General features: G+C 35.5%; 1 protein-coding gene across 1 annotated transcript in view; it reads left to right on the top strand.

The window, feature by feature from the left end:
• Positions 1 to 261: 261 nt before the first annotated feature.
• The window catches only part of LOC127865090 (germ cell nuclear acidic protein-like), a 62,691-nt gene continuing 43,015 nt past the window's right edge, over positions 262 to 19,937 (top strand). The window contains exon 1 of the mRNA XM_052404989.1: positions 262 to 885. Coding sequence (XP_052260949.1) covers positions 262 to 885 — 624 coding nt within the window. The remainder of the gene's footprint in view (positions 886 to 19,937) is intronic.

The following is a 19,937-nucleotide window of genomic DNA, read 5'->3' as shown; positions in this document are numbered from 1 at the left end:
AATAATATTACAAGAAAAGGTTTTGTGGAGTTGTGTGGAGTTGGTCTGTGTTAAAAAAAAGACAGATTATAATTGACACAAATTGGTCTCAGCATGTTCAATAAATTATAACAGTATGTTTCCGAAAGAACATATAACACAGGCAAGTGTTATATGGTGTACAACAAATGTCTATTGTAAATGACAATATTTAATCTTCCCATCATTTATATACATTATATAATATATTACATGTATTTTTCTGTTTATGACAAAAAAAGCATGATCATTGCTAATGATGGAGATGATGATGTAGATGATGATGATGAGAATGATGAGAAGGATGATAATGATGATAATGATGATGATTATGATGATGGTGATGGTGATGGTGGTGGTGGTGGTGGTGATGATGATGGTGATGATGATAATGATGTTGATGATGATGAAGATGATGATGATGAGGAGGAAGAGGATGATGATGATGATAATGATGATGATGATGATGATGATGAGAATGATGAGAAGGATGATAATGATGATAATGATGATGATGGTGATGGTGGTGGTGGTGGTTGTGGTGCTGGTGATGATGATGGTGATGATGATAATGATGTTGAAGATGATGATGAGGAGGAGGAGGAAGAGGATGATGATGCTGCTGCTGCTGCTGGTGATGATGATGATGATGATGATGATGATGATGATGATGATGATGATGATGATGATGATGATGATGATGATGATGATGATGATGATGATGATGATGGTGATGATGATGATGATTGTGATGATTGTCATGATGATGATGTTGATGGTGATGGTGGTGGTGGTGGTGGTGATGATGATGGTGATGATGATGATGATGATGATGGTGATGATGACGATGATGATGATGATGATGGTAATGATTGTCATGATGGTGATGGTGGTGATGACGATTATAACGAAATTTATACAGATATTATGATATATTATTTGACAATTGTGATAATGAAAATGATGATGAAGAAAATGATGATAATGCACTGACTCTTGTTACTCATATTTACTTTTTTTTCTCAAAATCATGGCTTTAAGGTGCTGGGTAAATTTCTTTGGAAGTTTTTGATAAAACCTTGCAAAAACCACCTGCTAAGTTTTTTTTAGTTTTATGCAGTTTTAGATGAATGCCACAGAACCATTTGCGCTCTTGTGTTCTTTCTTGTATACCTCCAAGGCCAGTCAGGCCTTTGACTGGATTAAAACAATCAGGAATTGAGTTTAATGATGCTTACCATTGCTAATCTTAAATCATGACAAGTTGGTACTTTATTTTATTTTCACTGTTAACCAAAATAACCTATCTCATGTGAACACATTGCATCCTATCAATAATTGTGGTTCTGCTTTAAAATAAAATTCTACAACACCAACATCTTTGATAAAAAAGTAACACTCTGGTCACAATGCACATGCTATATGTCTAGTTGTTAACATTAACTTATACAATTGACATTGTATCCAAATCTGTGTATTTTTAAAGGCTAGGGACCAAGTACTGACTGTACAATACTGATCTATACATCGTATCTTTCAAGCTGTTTCTTGTGAACAGTTTGCTGTCTCATCATGTGTTTTAAAAGTCCAGCTTTAGACATAATCTCACTACCAACACCCTACCAGCTCACATGGAAATATGTATAATAGGTGCCCAATATACATAATTATGAATCTTTATCATGACATGGCAGTGATGGGGAAAGATTTGTGCTTAATATCATTCAACATGTATTTCTATGAAGTCAGTCAAGAGCCACTTATTCAGAAAACGGATGCAATTTTTATTAACTGCTATTCCTAGAAATCCACTATTTAAGTACTCACAGTCAACAAGGATATATGTTGACCCTCTTGTTTTACTGAAGTTGTCTTATCCAGATGTTTTAGCCTAGATTTCTTACCATACTTGTATGCAGCAAGAAAATTGATGGCAGATATATTTGCGCTCATGTTCATATTCTTTGCATGTTTAAGCTGTTTGCATCTGCCTTCAATGTCAACATTAGTAGATTTCATGCAAACAATATGCCTTCCATGAAAACAAAAGTAGATTTTATGCAAACATTTGAAGATATCTGCAAGGCGCAGGATGTTAGTCCAAAATTAAAATTAAGGATGTTTGCGTAGCTATGAATATTTAGAATATTTAAGTAATTGAACTTTGGCCGTATATAGACGTATATATATATATATATATATATATATATATATATATATATATTTGATATAAAGTGATAATGCTGGAACAAGCTTACTTAATTATTCAAATAAATAGTTTTATAAAATTTAATAAATATTTAATAAAATAGTTATTGCAGGACCTTTGCCCCATCAGCATTCAATTATGGTTGTCAGGGACAGAAAAACCCGAGAAAACCCGAGCTATTGTCATAGCCAGCACGTCCGCTGTCCGACGTCCGGGTGTTAAGATATCAATGAGGAGAATTCATAAACCAATTACCATACACTTAATCATTATTTATGAGTATACCTTCATTCAAAGGATTTGTACCCATTCACAACTCAATTTATGTTTCGGGGGATATGAATTCAACGAATGTACTGGTTCTTTTTTAACACACCTGAGAACAATATGCGGTGAGCTATGGTAGTAGCTAGCCCAGCGGCGTGTCGTCTGTTGTCATTTGTGAGAGGTCAGTTGTCAATTAGCTCCAAACCGCCAAGCGTATTTTCATAAAAAAACACAGATTTAATAGTTGTTATGTCACATCGTGAGTGGTCCTTTATAGTATTTTGTTCAAATCTAACCCAGCAACTACTTTATATACCTGCTTTGACGAGCGCGCTTTCTCTGTCAGTACGATCTCAGACCAGAAAGTGGTTGACGATTGTCCATGCTTACTAAAGGAAGAGGTGGAGGAGAGAGTGCGTAGTCTGAAGGCAGGGAAATCTCCAGGAGTGGACAACTTCTATTCTGAGCTGATAAAGCACTGAAGAGAAGCCTTATGTTTAAATGAAAATGATATTAAAGAAAGGAATTTTGATGTGTGCAGTGTCAAATATTCTCAAAATGTGTTTTATTATTTCCACTTTTACTTCTGTGTGAATCTTTCCATAACTTCCATAGTTTAATTACATCAGTAAAGAACGGATTTTGACAGCCACCAATTTGTGCTGAGTTATGGCCCTTTGTGTTTTTAACCAGGTTTTCCGAAAGAAAAAACTGGTAATTAGATTGGGGATGTCGGCGGGCGGGCTGGTGAGCTGGCGGGTGGAACAAGCTTGTCCGGGCCATAACTTTGTCGTTCATTATCAAATTTTAAAATCATTTGGCACATTTGTTCACCATCATGAGACGGTGTCGCGCGAAAGAATTACATCGATATCTCCAAGGTCAAGGTCACAATTTGAGTTTGAAGGTCAAAAATGGACATAAATGAGCTTGTCAGGGCCATAACTTTGTCGTTTATTGTCAGATTTTAAAATATTTGGCACATTTGTTCACCATCATTAGTGGGTGTGTCGCGCGAAAGAATTACGTCGATATCTCCAAGGTCAAGGTCACAATTTGAGTTTGAAGGTCAAAAATGGCCATACATGAGCTTGTCCGGGCCATTCCTTTGTGATTCATTGTGAGATTTTAAAATCATATGGATCATTTGTTCACCATTATTGGACGGTGTGTTGCCAAAAGAATTACGTCAATATCTCCAAGGTCAAGGTCGCCACACCAAAAAATATATTGATTTTGAAACAACTATGTAACTATGAACAATCAGTAACAATGCACATTTTGATTTTGAGTTGTCTCTCTTTATCAGACTTTTTACGCTCCCGGTAGGGTGGCATATAGCAGTTGAACTGTCTGTCAGTATGTTAGTATGTGTGTATGTCAGTCTGTCTGTCCGTCCGAAAAAAAACCTTCAAGTTTAACGTTGGCCATAACTTTTGCATTATTGAAGATAGAAACTTGATATTTGGCATGCATGTGTATCTCATGACGCTGCACATTTTGAGTGGTGGAAGTTCAAGGTCAAGGTCATCCTTCAAGGTCAAAGGTAAAAAAAATAATAATTTCAAAGCAGCGTTCTCATGAAGCTTCACATTTTGAGTGGTGGAAGTTCAAGGTCAAGGTCATCCTTCAAGGTCAAAGGTAAAAAATAAAATAAAAAAACAATAGAAAAATTTCAAAGCGGCGTTCTCATAAAGCTGCACATTTTGAGTGTTGGTAGTTCAAGGTCATGGTCATCCTTTAAGGTCAAAGGAAAAAAAAAATAATATTTTTTTTTAATTTATTTTAAAGCGGCGCAATAGGGGGCATTGTTTTTCTGTCGAACACATCTCTTGTTGTTTTTTAAATTGAAATCAAGGTCAATTTTACACAAGGGGGTTAACAATACACATTTCAATTGTCTCCCTTTATCAGACTTTTTTCAACTGAAAACCTGGTTTTGTGACAATTTTGTCCCTTGTTTGCCATTTGTAGAATATAATAGTCGATCTGTGTGTGTCCAAACATGTACCGTGGGGTCATCAGTGTCAAATGTGTCGCATTTCTAGTTTCTTTGGAAGAATATATTAATTTAAAAACATATGTTTTTTAACTCAACTTTGCTTCAAATGCTGGCAAATTTCACTCAACAGCCTAAGGAAGATCATATTTAAGTGATATTAAAGGGAGGCATTTTTTGTGCAATCAATTATTGCAAAATTATGTCTGTCATTGTTCAACTTCATGTGGTGAGAGATATAAATGTGTGCTTCATAAAAATATGACACTTTGTAGTATTTTGCTCAAGTATTAAGTATATTAAGAAGATTTTTTATCCCCCGCCAGAGGCAGAGGGATATTGTTTTGGCGTTGTCCGTCCGTCCGGCACTTTTGTGTCAGGAGCCATATCTTGGAAGTTCTTTGGTGGATTTCATTTAAACTTGGTATGAGTATATATATGCATAAGAGGATGATGCACGCCAAATGGCATTGTACACCATCTGTTAAAAACAGACTTATGGCCCTTTGTATCTTGAAAAAATGCTTTTTAGTGTCCGGAGCCATATCTTGGAAGTTCTTTGGCGGATTTCATTGAAACTTGGTATGAGTATATATATGCATAAGAGGATGATGCACGCCAAATGGTATTGTACACCATCTGTTAAAAACAGAGTTATGGCCCTTTGTATCTTGAAAAAATGCTTTTTACTATAGGCACTTTTGTGTCCGGAGCCATATCTTGGACGTGCTTTGGCAGATTTCATTTAAACTTGGTATGAGTATATATATGCATAAGAGGATGATGCACGCCAAATGGCATTGTACACCGTCTGTTAAAAACAGACTTATGGCCCTTTGTATCTTGAAAAAATGTTTTTTACTATAGGCATTTTTGTGTCCGGAGCCATATCTTGGAAGCGCTTTGGCGGATTTCTTTGAAACTTGGTATGAATATAACCTTCCTTTGTCTCAGTTTTGTGTTATTGTCCTCCGTCCGTCCATCTATCATTATGTTCATCCGTCCAATTTGCACCCATCCTCAAACAAAGCATATGTTGCGGGGTTGGTTATAATTTATATTTGATTAAATTTGACTGTGTCCATGGGGGATGAGTGTCTGTGACATATCTAGTTCTGTATGATATGGACTGAAAGCGGCACATGATACATATTAACATTTGTTCTCTTTTTTTGTGTAAGAATTTTTTATTATATCCCCATTAACATTGGTAATGGGAGCTATATAGTAGTCACTTTGGTCTGTCGGTCGGTTGCTCTGTCCGTCTGTCCCGAAACTTCATCCGATCTTCACCAAACTTGGTCACAATTTGTATGTAGATGATGTCTAGGTCATGTTTGAATATGGGTCATGCCGGGTCAAAAACTAGGTCGCGGGGACACTTATTGTGTTTTAAACAGTAAGTTTAACCAGACCAAAACTTTGATATTTATCGTTAGATTTTAAAATTACTTGGTACATTTGTTCACCATCATGGGATGGTGTGTCATGTGAAAAAAGTACGTCGATATCTCCAAGGTAAAGGTCACACCAGGAGTTCAAAGGTCAAATGCTTTTCCGGGCCATAACTTTATCTTTTATTGTGAGATTTTAAAATCATTTGGCAAATTTGTTCACCATCATTAGACAGTGTGTCGCGCGAAAGAATTATGTCGATATCTCCAAGGTCAAGGTCACACTTTGAGTTCAAAGATAAAAAAATGGCCTTAAATGAGCTTGTCAAGGCAATAACTATGTCGTTCATTGTGAGATTTTAAAATCATTTGGCACAGTTACTCATCATCAACGGACGGTGTGTCATGCAAAAGAATTACGTCAATATCTGCAAGGTCACACTTTAAGCTCAAAGGTAAAAAATGGTCATAAATGAGCTTGTCCCAGCCATAACTATGTCATTCATTGTGAGATTTTAAAATAATTCAACACATTTATTCACCATCATTTGACAGTGTGTGGCGCGAAAGAATTACGTCGATATCTCAAAAGTCAAGGTCACACTTGGAGTTCAAAGGTCGAAAATGGCCATAAACGAGCTTGTCCGGGCCATAACTATGTCGATCATTGTGAGATTTAAAAATTATTTGGCACATTTGTTCACCATCATTGGAAGGTGTGTCGCAAGAAAAGAATTACGTCGATATCTTCAAGGTCAAGGTCACACTTTGAGTTCAAAGGTCAAAAATGGCCATAAATGAGCTTGTCCGGGCCATAACTATGTCATTCATTGTGAGAATTTAAAATCATTTGGCACATTTGTTCACCATCATTGGACGGTGTGGCGGGCGAAAGAAGTATGTCGATATCTCCAAGGTCAAGGTCACACTTTGAGTTCGAAGGTAAAAAATTGCCATAAATGAGCTTGTCCGGGCCATAAGTAAACTACGTGGTTTATTTTAGATTTCAAAATGACTCTGTACATTAATTTTGTTCACAGTCATTGGACGACGTGTCATGTGAAAGAATTCAAGAGTTCAAAGTCAAAATGGCTTTAAATGATAATTGCATAATAATTCTTTCAAATTGCCATAAATTAGATTCTCTTGTTTTGTGAAGACAGCATGCAAAATAGTCTGTGTCAATGCGGCACATGAGGGTATACGTCACGTCTGTGACAAAACTCTAGTTTTGTTTGCAGATTTCAGTCTGAAATCCAACTTTTCTTTTACAACATTTATGCTTCAAATTGTTCAATCTATAAAAAAAACACTTTTAGTTGGAAATTTTGTTATTGCTTCTTTCAAAAAGCACTTTTGATATTTAAACATTCAGACTGGAGGAGGATCTATGGTACATTGTTCTTTAGTGGTTCAATACAGAGTCAAGAAGGCACACTACAACCACTAGTTAATAACAATCAGTGTTCTCCGTAACAAGGAAGATTTTAGGATGGCAAGTCTATTAATAATGACAAATTTTAAACTGAAACTGAAAGACACACTCAATTAACAATGCTTCATTGTTACTTCTTACTTGGTAAAGTATTTTTAGTATTACTAAGCATTGGTTAAAGAGGTTTGTATTTAGAGGATTCAATCCGCACTCTTATTATGCAATTTCAAACAAGCCCCACAATAAACTTTGCAAACAAATTGTAATTGACGGACATGTATATGTTAACATAAAATATATCAATGTGCTATGTTTTCTCCTAGATCATCTACGACAGTATAGTACTTGCATATAACTGCATATACAATTGTTATCATTTATGTCAATGGTTTTCATACCTAGATACAATAAATAATGTCCCTTTTGCCTTATAATAATGTCTTGAGCAAACGTTTTGGTTCCAATTGAAGTCATAAGTGAATTTTAACGAGTTAAAAATTTCACTGCAATTAACATTATAATTTCACCATTGGTAATAGGGCCTATATAGGAGTCACTTTGTCTGTCGGTCTGTCTGTCGGTCTGTCGGTCTGTCTGTCTGTCCAGAAATTTTGTCCAGACCATAACTATGTCATTTATTGTTAGATTTTAAAATGACTTGGTACATTTGATCACCATCAAGGGACGGTGTGGTGCGCGAAAGAATTACGTCAATATGTCCAAGGCCAAGGTCATACTTGGAGTTCAAAAGTCAAATGCTTGTCCTGGCCATTACTTTGTTGTTCATTGTGAGATGTTAAAATAATTTGCCATAGGTGTTCACCATCAGCGGACGGTGTGTCCGAGAAAGAATTACGTCGATATCTTAAATGTCAAGGTCACACAGTTTGAGCTCAAAGGTAAAAGATGGCCATAAATGAGCTTGTCCGGGCCATTACTATGTCGTTCATTGCGAGATTTTAAAATCATTTTGCGCATTTGTTCACCATCATTGGACGGTGTGTCGTGCGAAAGAATTGTGTGGATATCTCCAAGGCCAAGGTCAGTATACTTTAATGAAAAAATGATCTTGTCCGAGCCATAACTATATCAATGTTTTTTTTCAAAGTCATTGGACGGCGTGACATGGGAAAGAATTCAAGAATTAAAAGTTCAAAATGGCCATAAATGATAATGGCATAATAATTCTTAAAAATAGACTATTCCAGAATCGATAAATTGACCGCCGCCATATTGTCAGTCACGTGACTGTCCGCTATTACACTACTGCCAACTTCTGCGAGTCAGCGATTCCAAAAGCCAAAGACGTAGCGAATACCCGCTTCGCCGATGTCGGATAAATAAATTACTTAATGAATTATTTTCAGACGGTTATCACATTTTTTGTCGTTAAATTGATTGTTTGAAGTTGAGATTGATTGTTACAAATAAAAAAATTAAAATGCTTTTGTGTGTTTCTTTTGTGTGTGTGTGTGTGTGTAAACAAGTGATAATCATCGGCGAAAATTTGCCGGTTCAGTCGCTCATATTATTTTGATTAGACATTTCACTTATTACTTGTTACAAACAATTAACGCATGTATTGTTGTGTTGATTTTAATAGCCGCAACATCAAGCAGATTATACTTATTAAAGATTCTCGCGCAATTAATTTACGCTTATTGTTTGAAATGGGTAAGTCTCTGTACTCTAAAATCATAACATATTGTATTGAGTATGGTATTTTTGATACGCCTTCCATTATTTGTCTTGTTCTTACTGAAATCAGATATAAACAAATTGTTGTTTGGATTTAAATTTAATTTTGTGAGCTGGAATTATGTCTCGTACAAAAACCCGAATATTTGGGAGAGTGATATTGATCTTGACGATTATATGGAAGATGAAGAGAAAGTGAATATATCTAGTTGAGAAGATTTTCATCTTTGGAATCATTTAACAGCTATCAAGCTAAAAATCTTAAAATATGTTTTTTATAGGTTTTTGCAGTAACGCAAAACATATGGATAATGACGCTTGTTTAATCAATTAATCGAAACCAAACTCCGAAAAAAAACGCCTAAAAATATTTCAAAAATATATTATTAAGTGCCAAAAGAATTTATTAATACATTTATTGGCATCTTAAAAAACGCGTCATTAGCATCATGCAAAGTAAAGATTATCTGAAGACTGAACGGCCAACAATTTGACACAACAAAGAGCTCTATGCATAAGCCGTATTATTTTTTGCAGGAAAGCTTCAATAAATTACAATAGTAATACATCTAATTATAAAAATATAATTATGAATGGCATGAGTAAGTTAGTGTGATAAACACGTGAGTGATAGAAAGTGTAAGGGGGTGCTTTGAAAATAAACATACTACAAAGCCCTATTTAAAGCGAAGTGCATGACAGTATTTACATGTAATTTTAATTTGATGGGTTTTGTACAGAGAATTACGCTATTGAGGAATATTAACATACAACTGAAAAACACAACTTTACATGATGCAAATTGAACTGTGTATTCATGTATATTGAAAACTCGTTACTAGTGAGTATGAGTGGCAAATATCTAACATTTTAACACACATATATCTATATACATAATTTTTTTAAACATAACTCCCGTTGGTGTCAAATGTAATTTCTGGTTTTTATGATGTCGTTCGTGCATTGCCGTAACATTAAATCTTCATACAAAATGACGTAGTTTTTATTAACCGATACCCGCTAAATACGTTAAATGTTATGTTTTTAGGTAAATTTTGTAATTATCAAATACTTTTTTTCATAAATTAAACCAGGGATTAAATTGGCTAGTATCTTTACGGTGTACAATTTCTGATATTCTATATTGGACTTTTAATTTGTACAATATGTAACATATCTAATGTACGCAACTGTTAAGTATGTCGGAGGTAAAATATTAAACCAAATGACTGCTTAATACTACCAGAAAGATAAGACATGGTGGCATCATCAATTGTGTTTAATGACCAGACTGTCATCTGCCACCCAGTGTGGTTTATGACACCCCACGATGACACCATGTTGTTAGTTAAGTCTGGATTAGATCTGATCAAAACGAGATAATCGGATTATGCAGAACAAACGGGCAATTCAACACTGGAATGCAAAGGATTACGCGATTTTAAGATTGATGCAAATAATCAAATGATAAATATTGCATTTAATTTAATTGAATGTTTTTTTTAATGTGTCAACGTGTTTATTTTCCTAGACAAATACCTAAAAAATTCACGTTTTTTTTCAAACATTTTTCTGTTATAACACTAGCTTAACATCTCCTCTAGCACTTTATTTCATACAATTTGCATGACAAACAAAAAAGTTTTACAAAGAGAAAGAAATTCATCCGTTGAATAATCGGCGCTCTCTTATATATGTTACCGGTTGTTAGGCAGTAGTGTAATGGCGGACGTGGAGAGTATTCAGGGGAGATAATTGGGTAATTACTAAATTCTGGAACAGTCTATTGCCATAAATTAGGTTCTCTTGTTTTATGAAGACAGCATGCAAATTAGTCTGAGTCAATGCAGCATGTGGAGGTATACGTCAGGTCTGTGACAAAGCTCTAGTTAATTTTGTTCTAATTAGTCCCCTACCGGTTTCACCGGAGGGGACTTATGGTTTTGTATTCGTCCGTCCGTCAGTCTGTCACACTTTTCTGGATCCTGCGATAACTCTAAAAGTTCTTAGTATTTTTTCATGAAACTTGGAATATGGATAGATGGCAATATGGACATTATGCACGTCATGTCATTTTTGTTCCTACATCAAAAATTATGGTTGCTATGGCAACAAATAGACAAGAAATACTGCTGAAAGTGGTGTTTTTTTCTGGATCTTGCGATAACTCTAAAAGTTCTTAATATTTTTTCATGAAACTTGGAACATGGATAGATGGCAATATGGACATTATGCACGTCTTTTCAATTTGTTACTACGTCAAAAATTATGGTTGCTATGGCAACAAATATATATAAAGATCTGACAATGGTGGAATTTCTGACAATGGTGGAGCCGGAAGGGGACTTTTATTGCTTGGCAATAGTCTTGTTAATTATCCTTCTACAAACACCCGCGACCTATTTTCTGTAGACATAGACTAAAATTCAAGGATGTTTTGCGATAAATCATGTGGTTTTACTGCAATAAATCATGGAGTTATTCTGCAATCAAAACCTATACATATTGATGGGCTTTTTTACTTCTTTGAGTGTGACCTGCATCGGTCAGCCATCTCACAATTTTGATGCACGCGTTTTACTAATCGAATATATTCACAATATATCACAAAAAACAGCCTTTCTAAACTGTTTGGCATGTACTTTTAAGCTTTACACTGTCAAAAGCATACATTTGACATTCAAAAGTACAATATGTGTTGCTGTTTTTTGTTTGCATTTCTGATTTTGCAAATTGTGTTTCCCACTCAGATAACGTGTTATGCTTATTTAAATGCAAAAGGCGCAGGGATATAGCTTTGTCATTGTCCGTGCGTCAGTCATCAGTCTGCCTATCAGTCCGTCCATCTGTCTGTCTGTCACTAACGTTTAGGGTTATATCTCAGACACTATATAAGTTTCAACATGAAACTTCATAGGTGTATAGATATTAATTAGGATAAGGCGGGGGATATCAATTCAACGAAATTGCTTTTTGTTAAGAATTGAAAATTATAAAACTGGTGAAACCACTGTTGTAACGTAAGATCGGCTTATAAACCATAGTTACCACATTATTGCATTTGGCCATAAGTGAATTGTATAGTCAAACTTGAGATCTCTTGTTTAAGTGCTTTTTCACAGATTTGTGCATGTATTGAAGTTTGTCACTAAATGCTTTATATTATTACATGTAAACATTGGATCTAAAAAGCTCCAGGAAAACAGCAAAAATTCAATTATAAACATTAAATAGTAACCCTCAACTCGAACCACTGGCCCCTGGAGTAAAAGTCTACCTCTTATACCACTCGGCCATCTGTGCTAATACAATGAGGGATGTACATGTATTTTATACTTTATATAAGCTATCATTATAGTTTCAAAAAATATAACCACAACAACAGAACACTCCAAATCATTGAACCGTTTTGCATTGCAACACTTTATAATTATCAGATTTTTAAATCCTCAAAAGATGCATATATAGTGGATATTTTAGATAATGATAAATGTTTAGTAGTACTGTTTCCTCACAAATATCATAACTGCAACGAAAATTTACGAATCTGAAACAACTTTGTTAAATTTAGTCAATTTACCAAAACATGAAAAGGCCCCTTTAAAAAAGTCAGTGTAGATTCACTTTTAAGAAATAACATAAGATTAAAGCATGCACTTTTACAACGGAAATAACTTAAATAACAAAGATCATGTGACGAAAGTGAAACACATGAGTAATGTGGTGATGACCGATAGCCAGACAAGTGCAGCAATCTGGAGTTGATTTGTAGTTTTATCCATTTATAAGTTTAAATATTGTTTGAATCTTTCTTTCCAAATTGATTTAATTGCATTTTCGTGAAATGCGTTAAAATTTCAGACATTGTAGGGAATCCTGCCGGCATGTGACATGGAACAATAATTATTGACAAAGGGTTTAAACTTGGAAAAAAATATATGGCTAGCATTTCTCACAAGAGAACAAAAATCAATGTATTACTAATGTGTCAAACCAAGCAATAGACATAACATAGACAACATTTTAGTGTTTGTCAAAAGTATTGACTATGGATCATTGACAATACAGTTAACCTGTCAGAATAATGTTGCTCATATGATATATGATTTTATTTTTTGAACGCACAAGTGCCCAGCCAAAGAAAGTATGATAATATTGTACTATATCTATGCATAGAAACATAATTTTACAATTTCTATGTTACTATTGTTTGTAACATTTTTAAGAGATTGTGACTAAATTTTTCACAATTTTGATATTGTTGGGACTTTGTTCATGACCTTGCATAAATAAATGTGTTTTCATGACAACTCCACACCCAAACTGCAACAAAAATTGTCAGAGATGACAGTAGCCAAATGCAGATTGACGACGAACATGACGAAGCTATTTGTACAAGTCCTATGATACTTGAGACTGTTGATGATAAAGTCTATGAACCGAGGACTAGTGCTCATGAAACACTGGAAACAGTGGGACAAGTTGAAGATGATGTAGGCAAATTCATTAAAATACCATTCTTCAATTGGTACAATTCACAACTTGATTTTTCCCAATTGGAAGATTTCGTGACTCGTTTTTTAGCTCCACTGGCCAGAGGCCAGCAGGGCTTATGTCATGGTCCTGTGTCCGTCGTGCGTGCGTGCGTGCGTCCGTGCGTGCGTGCGTTAACTTTTCCTTAAAACATCTTTTTCTCCTAAATTACTTTTCCAATTCTGATGAAATTTCCCAGTAATGTTTCTGGGGTGAACCTCTTTCAAATTTGTTTAAATTATGCCCCTGGGTCACAAAAATGAAAATTTGCTTATATAAGGCCTATTTTGTGAAAAATTTAAAAATCTTCTCGTCCATAACCATTGGGCCTAGGGCTATCAAATTTGGTATGTAGAGACATCTAATAGTCCTCTACCAAATTTCTTCAAATTATGTGCCTGGCGTCAAATTTGACCTTGCCCCGGGGTCACAAAAATGAAAAATTGCTTATATAAGGCCTATTTTGTGCAAAACTTTCAAAACTTCTCGTCCATAACCATTGGGCCTAGGGCTATCAAATTTGGTGTGTAGAGACATCTAATAGTCCTCTACCAAATTTCTTCAAATTATGCCCCTGGGGTCAAATTTGACTCTGCCCCGGGGGTCACAAAATTGAACATATGCTTAATATAAGGCCTATTTTGTGAAAGCTTTCAAAATCTCCTGTCCATAACCATTGGACCTAGGGCTATCAAAGTTGGTATGTAGAGACATCTAATAGTCCTCTACCAATTTTTTTCAAATTATGCCCCTGGGGTCAAATTTAACCCTGCCCCGGGGGTCACAAAATTGATCATATGCTTATAAAGGGTCTATTTTGTGAAAACTTTGCAAATTCTTGTCCATAACCTTTGGGCCTAGGGCTACCAAATTTGGTATGTAGTGACATGTCATAGTTCTCTTCTTAGTTTGTTCAAATTATGCCCCTGGGGTCAAGTTTGACCCTGCTCCGAGGGTCACAAAATTGAACATATGCTTATATAAGGCCTATTGTGGGAAAACTTTAAAAATCTTTTTGTCCATAATTGTATGGCATAGGGCTACCAAATTTGGTAAAGTGACATGTAATAGTTTTCTTCTTAGTTTGTTCAAATTATGCCCCTGGGGTCAAATTTGAAACTGCCCCGGGGGTCACAAAATTGAATATATGCTTATAAAGGGCTTATTTTGTGAAAACTTTAAAATCTACTTGTCCATAACCATTGGGTCTAGGGCTACCAAATTTGGTATGTAGTGACATCTTATAGTCCTCTACCAAGTTTGTTCAAATTATGCTCCTGGGGTCAAATTTGACATTGCCTTAGGGTCACAAAATTGAACATACGTTTATAATAGGCCTATTTTGTGAAGACTTTAACATCTCTTGTCCATAAACATTGGGCCTAGGGCTACCAAATTTGGTATGTAGTGAAATCTTATAGTTCTCTACCAAGTTTGTTCAAATTATGCCCCTGGGGTAAAATTGGACCCTGCCCCGAGGATCACAAAATTGAACATATGCTTATATAAGGCCTATTTTGTGGAAACTTAAACAATATCTTGCCCATAACCATCCAGCCTAGGGCTATCAAATTTGGTATGTAGTGACATCTTATAGTCCTCTACCAAATTTGTTCAAATTTTATTCCTGGGGTCAAATTTAAACCTGCCCGGGTGTCACAAAATTGAACTTTTGCTTATATAATGCCTATTTTGTGAAAACTTTCAAGAATTTCTTGTCCATAACCATAAGGCCTAGGGCTTCACAATTTGGTATGTAGTGACATTGTATCATAAGTCCACCACTTAGTTTGTTCAAAATGTCAATTTTGACCCTGCCCTGGGGGCCACAAAATAAATTATATGCTTATATAGTGCCTATTTTGTGAAAACTTTAAAAATCTTTCTGTCCTTAACCATAAGGCATAGGGCTACCAAATTTGGTATGTTGTGACGTCTAATAGTTCTTAACCAAGTTTGTTCAAATTATGCCCGTTGGGTCAAATTTGACCCTGCCTGGGGGTCACAAAACTGAACGAACGCTTATATGGGGCCTATTTTGTGAAAATTTTCTTGTCCATAACCATTGGGCCTAGGGCTACCAAATTTGGTATGTAGTGAAATCTAAGAAACCTCTACCATATTTGTTCTAATAATGCCTCTAGGGTCAACTTTGACCCTGCCCTGGGGGGTCACAAAATTTATTAAAAGCTTATAAAGCTCCTATTTTGTGAAATCTTTAAAAATCTTTTTGTGGAAAACCATTCAGAGAATGGCTACCAAATTTGGTATGCAGTAACGGCTTATAGTCCTCTACCAATTTTGTTCAGATTATGCCCTTTGGGTCAAATTTGACCCTGATCTGCGGGTCACAAAATTGAACATTATATACGCTTATATCTTGCTTATTTTGTGAAAACTTAAAAAATAGTCTTGTCCTTAACTCTAGGACCTAGGGCTACCATATTTTGTATGTACATGTTGTCAGGGGTTCTGAAATATGCTGTCTGAGTTGTCCGAGTCGTCAATTTCCCCTTCCGGGCAAGCAGCTTTTGAAAGCTGGCTTGTCCAGGGACAAGTAAAATTTCTGTGGTAAATTTTGTTTCAAGAACGAAACTTCAAAATTTTCCAAAAATACAAAACGAACTAGCACACTTTTTTAACTGGAAGTAGGTTATTGTCCGATAATAACTATTTAATGTAGTAAACAAGTCCACGCGTAATTTATTATAGCAAAAGCCAATCACGCATAAGGTAACATTTATAGTAGAGAAACCAGCGCACGTGTACAGCAACAGCCAATCACGCATTAGATAACATTTTTCGTAAATTGCAAATGGCCGCAAACATGTTTTACCGACCTGCATTCCATTTTTTAAAATAAAACCACTTTAACGTCAAGCCATGACGCTAATCAGACAAATGATAAAATCAGTTCGGCTTCGGAAAAGAAGAGAAAAGCCAAGTATGAATATGATTAAGCATACGATGCCAAGCGGAAACGAGAATTTGTTGAGTCCTGGCTAATTGAATTTCCTTGGATTGAAAACGTTACCGGTGTGTGTGAATGTAATCATTGTAAGGAGTTGTCTTTATAAGCGGATAATTATATAATTATATTTAGGGGAGATTATTTTATTTCGAGTGAATTTTCTAGTCATGTTGAGATTATTAAATATCCGAGATGGTATCATGTGTGACTTAAACGTGTTCTTATTGTTTGCACATCTTGCTTGTATTTTCTAGTTAACTATGTATATAATCAAAAATAGAACTTAACAAAAGTGTATGTTTGTATTATTTGCTTAATTAGTAATGATGTTTTCCTTTATTTATCTTAAAAGTACGGACAAGTACTTCTTTGGTACGGACAAGTGAATTTGTGGGTCCAACTTGTCCGTGGACAAGTAGACTCATAAAATATTTCAGAACCCCTGGTTGTGAGATATAGTAGTCCTCTACAAAGTTTGCTCAAATTATGCCCCTGGGGTTAAATTTGACCAAGCCCAGGGGGTCACAAAAGTGTACATGTCCTTAAATAGGGCCTATATTTAAGTATTTGCACATGCAGAGAATATTTGTTTCAGCCTTTTTTCAGCAGTGGAGCGATACAGGGCCATCATGGCCCTCTTGTTTCCCAATTTGATAATTTCACGACGCAAAAAAGTCCCAATAGCATGTGTACAGGACCCGTTCTCAAAAAATAAAGCATATTCCAAGCGAATTCATGAACATAATTTCACTATAGAAATAAAGATGTTTATTTGAACAATATTTAGGTCATAGTAAAATTTGGGTCATGATATAAAAAGCATGGTTAACAGGTTAAAGGTTACACAAAAAATGCTGAAACTGTAGAAGCTACCTGTATGATTCAATGTAGATGAAATTCGGTCCGAATTTGTATCATCACAATATCACAACGGTCATTTCTAAGTGAAGTGTATTAAAAACTACCTTTTAAATTCTTAGAAAAAGCTTATAAACACTATAAATGCTATATTTTGTTTAACTTAGTCAAATGAAACATGGTCTGAATGGTTAAAGGTCACATGGTTTATGTAGATTCTATAAATATCAACGTACTATGCACCATCAGCGCCCTCAAAATACAAAGCCAATAGGATTATTATTTTTTATGTTGACTTACATCCTGAATGAAGTTATGATCCTGGAGTCTAGATTACATTCAGCACTGCATGGATCACATCCTTTTAAACACTTAGATAGACCAAAAACTACTTATAACTTGTTATATTCTAAACCCGCTTATCACTTAGGTTTTGTAAATTTATTTATAATGTTGTAAATGCATAGTGATTCTCTACAACAGCGGTTTAAATTTGAATGCAGTTGTATAAGCTGGTCACAAAAAGAGGTTGACACAATTTGTATAACAAAATGACTGTTAAATATTCTTTTCTTTAGTACAGGGCTCACGCAACTGGGCGATATCGCCGCGGCTTCCATGTAATCGCCCTGATCAAAAGCACAGGCGATAACCACTTCGCCCTAAAATCTGGCAATTATCATATCCGCGGCGCTATCAAAGTTGCTTCTGTTTATTACCGAATACACGCCAACGTCAATCAACTGACCGAATCGACAAAACTCCGCCCCCTGGCGTAGTAAATTACCTATTGAAAATTGATAAGCAACCATTCACAGCACTCGTCATACAGGTATTTGGCAGGGTTCTCTTCTGACTAATCTGAGCGTGGGTTACAAACTCCATTTCGGCTAATAGAAAACATGCCGACACCGGGCAAGAAACTTTGTTAATTGATGACAATTATCGCATGCAATGTCCCCAAAACAATGTGGATTAAAAGAATGTCGGTCTCTATGTATTAATTGGTATCTGTTCTTGGTAGACAGGTATGTATATTTTATGCTCCTCGCCCGTATTGTCCGTTTTTCAAACCGTGAAAACTTGCTTTTCGTGAGTAGTAGATGGCTTAAAATGGTCCAGGAAGGTAAAAGTTGAGTTGATGCCGACGAAAAGTGCGAACAATTAACGTATGTCCTCAATATAACGAATCTTTATACTCATTATCTTGGTCATGATCATTCTGAATCGAGAACTCGGACTGTTAACACAAAATTGAAATCTGAAATGTCTCTAACGAGTTGGTTACAGGGCGATTCGCCCAAACCAAGTTCGATGAAACGTAAATTGTTTGAGATTGACTCTGAATCTAATTTGTGTGACACACCTAAAAGGAGTTTTTCTAAATCACTAAATCAGGCATCTTTTGACTGGTATGTTAAAGATAGTGAAGGACTATGGCACTGTAAGTTGTGTCTAGATGCAAAATTTGACAATCAGTTTGCTAAGGGTCATGAGATTCCTGCAAAAACCACAAATCATGGACGACATGCTGCATGTGAGTATATTTTACTATACTGTTTTGTTTCGTTTAAAGTGATATTATGCGCATATATCAAAAATAATACTTTAAGATACGCTGGCCAAAACGCTTGATGTGATATTATGCGCATATAACAGTATATGCTATGTTTATAGGTGTCTATCGCAACCGGTGTTTATTTTTGGTGTTATCACTTCATATTCACTTATATTTGTTAATGCAGCATCAACATACTAAAACAATATCCCGGAAAGAGAATAATAATGCATTTAATATCAAGCGTACTTTCGTTTGACAACTGATGATGTACGATGTAAATTTAGTTTTAGTGCAGATTCGTTCATACGACACACGAACACTAACTCCAATCCTTAATATAAAAAAGACAGTTCCTCTCGGCTTAGAGGGCTGGGGCACTAATGTGAAATATCGAATATAATACTTGAAGATACGCTGGCCGAAACGCTTGGAGTGATATTATGCGCATACAACATGTTTATAGGTGTCTATCGCAACCATAAATTTAGTTTTAGTGCAGATTCGTTCATACGACACGCAAACACATATCGAATATAATACTTTAAGATACTGGCCCAAACGAATAAAACCCATTTTCGCATGACGCGGCTATGAAAGAGTGATTTAAATGTGTCAAAAAAAATTCTAGGTAGATCAATTCCCGCGTCGTTGCGGTAATGTTTGTTAAAGTTGTTATTGCCATGCAAACTCGTTGATTTAATCCAATGTTTAATGTTAGCAAGTGTTTGTTTTATTATTGAATTGTAAACAAAGAGTCGGTTAAAGTCTTCGTAAAATTTGCACTCCGTGTGAATTGACAGTTTGACGTCATCAAAGGATAGCCGCTTCCTGTCTGAAGCAATAATGCAACAAATTTCTCGCTGACAAAATTGGCTTCCTTGTCTAGCAATCAACATGCCGAACTAATCGTGTGTTTGTTCCTCATTGGTAATCGTCCAATTAAATAATAGCATGTGCATAGCTCCGCCTTCAAATCTTTTGCAGAGAACGGAGG

Source organism: Dreissena polymorpha, chromosome 1 (assembly GCF_020536995.1).
Source record: "Dreissena polymorpha isolate Duluth1 chromosome 1, UMN_Dpol_1.0, whole genome shotgun sequence".
Lineage (NCBI taxonomy): Eukaryota > Metazoa > Mollusca > Bivalvia > Myida > Dreissenidae > Dreissena > Dreissena polymorpha.
Note: the sequence above shows the minus strand (reverse complement) of the source record. Positions and strands in the feature narration are given on the sequence as shown.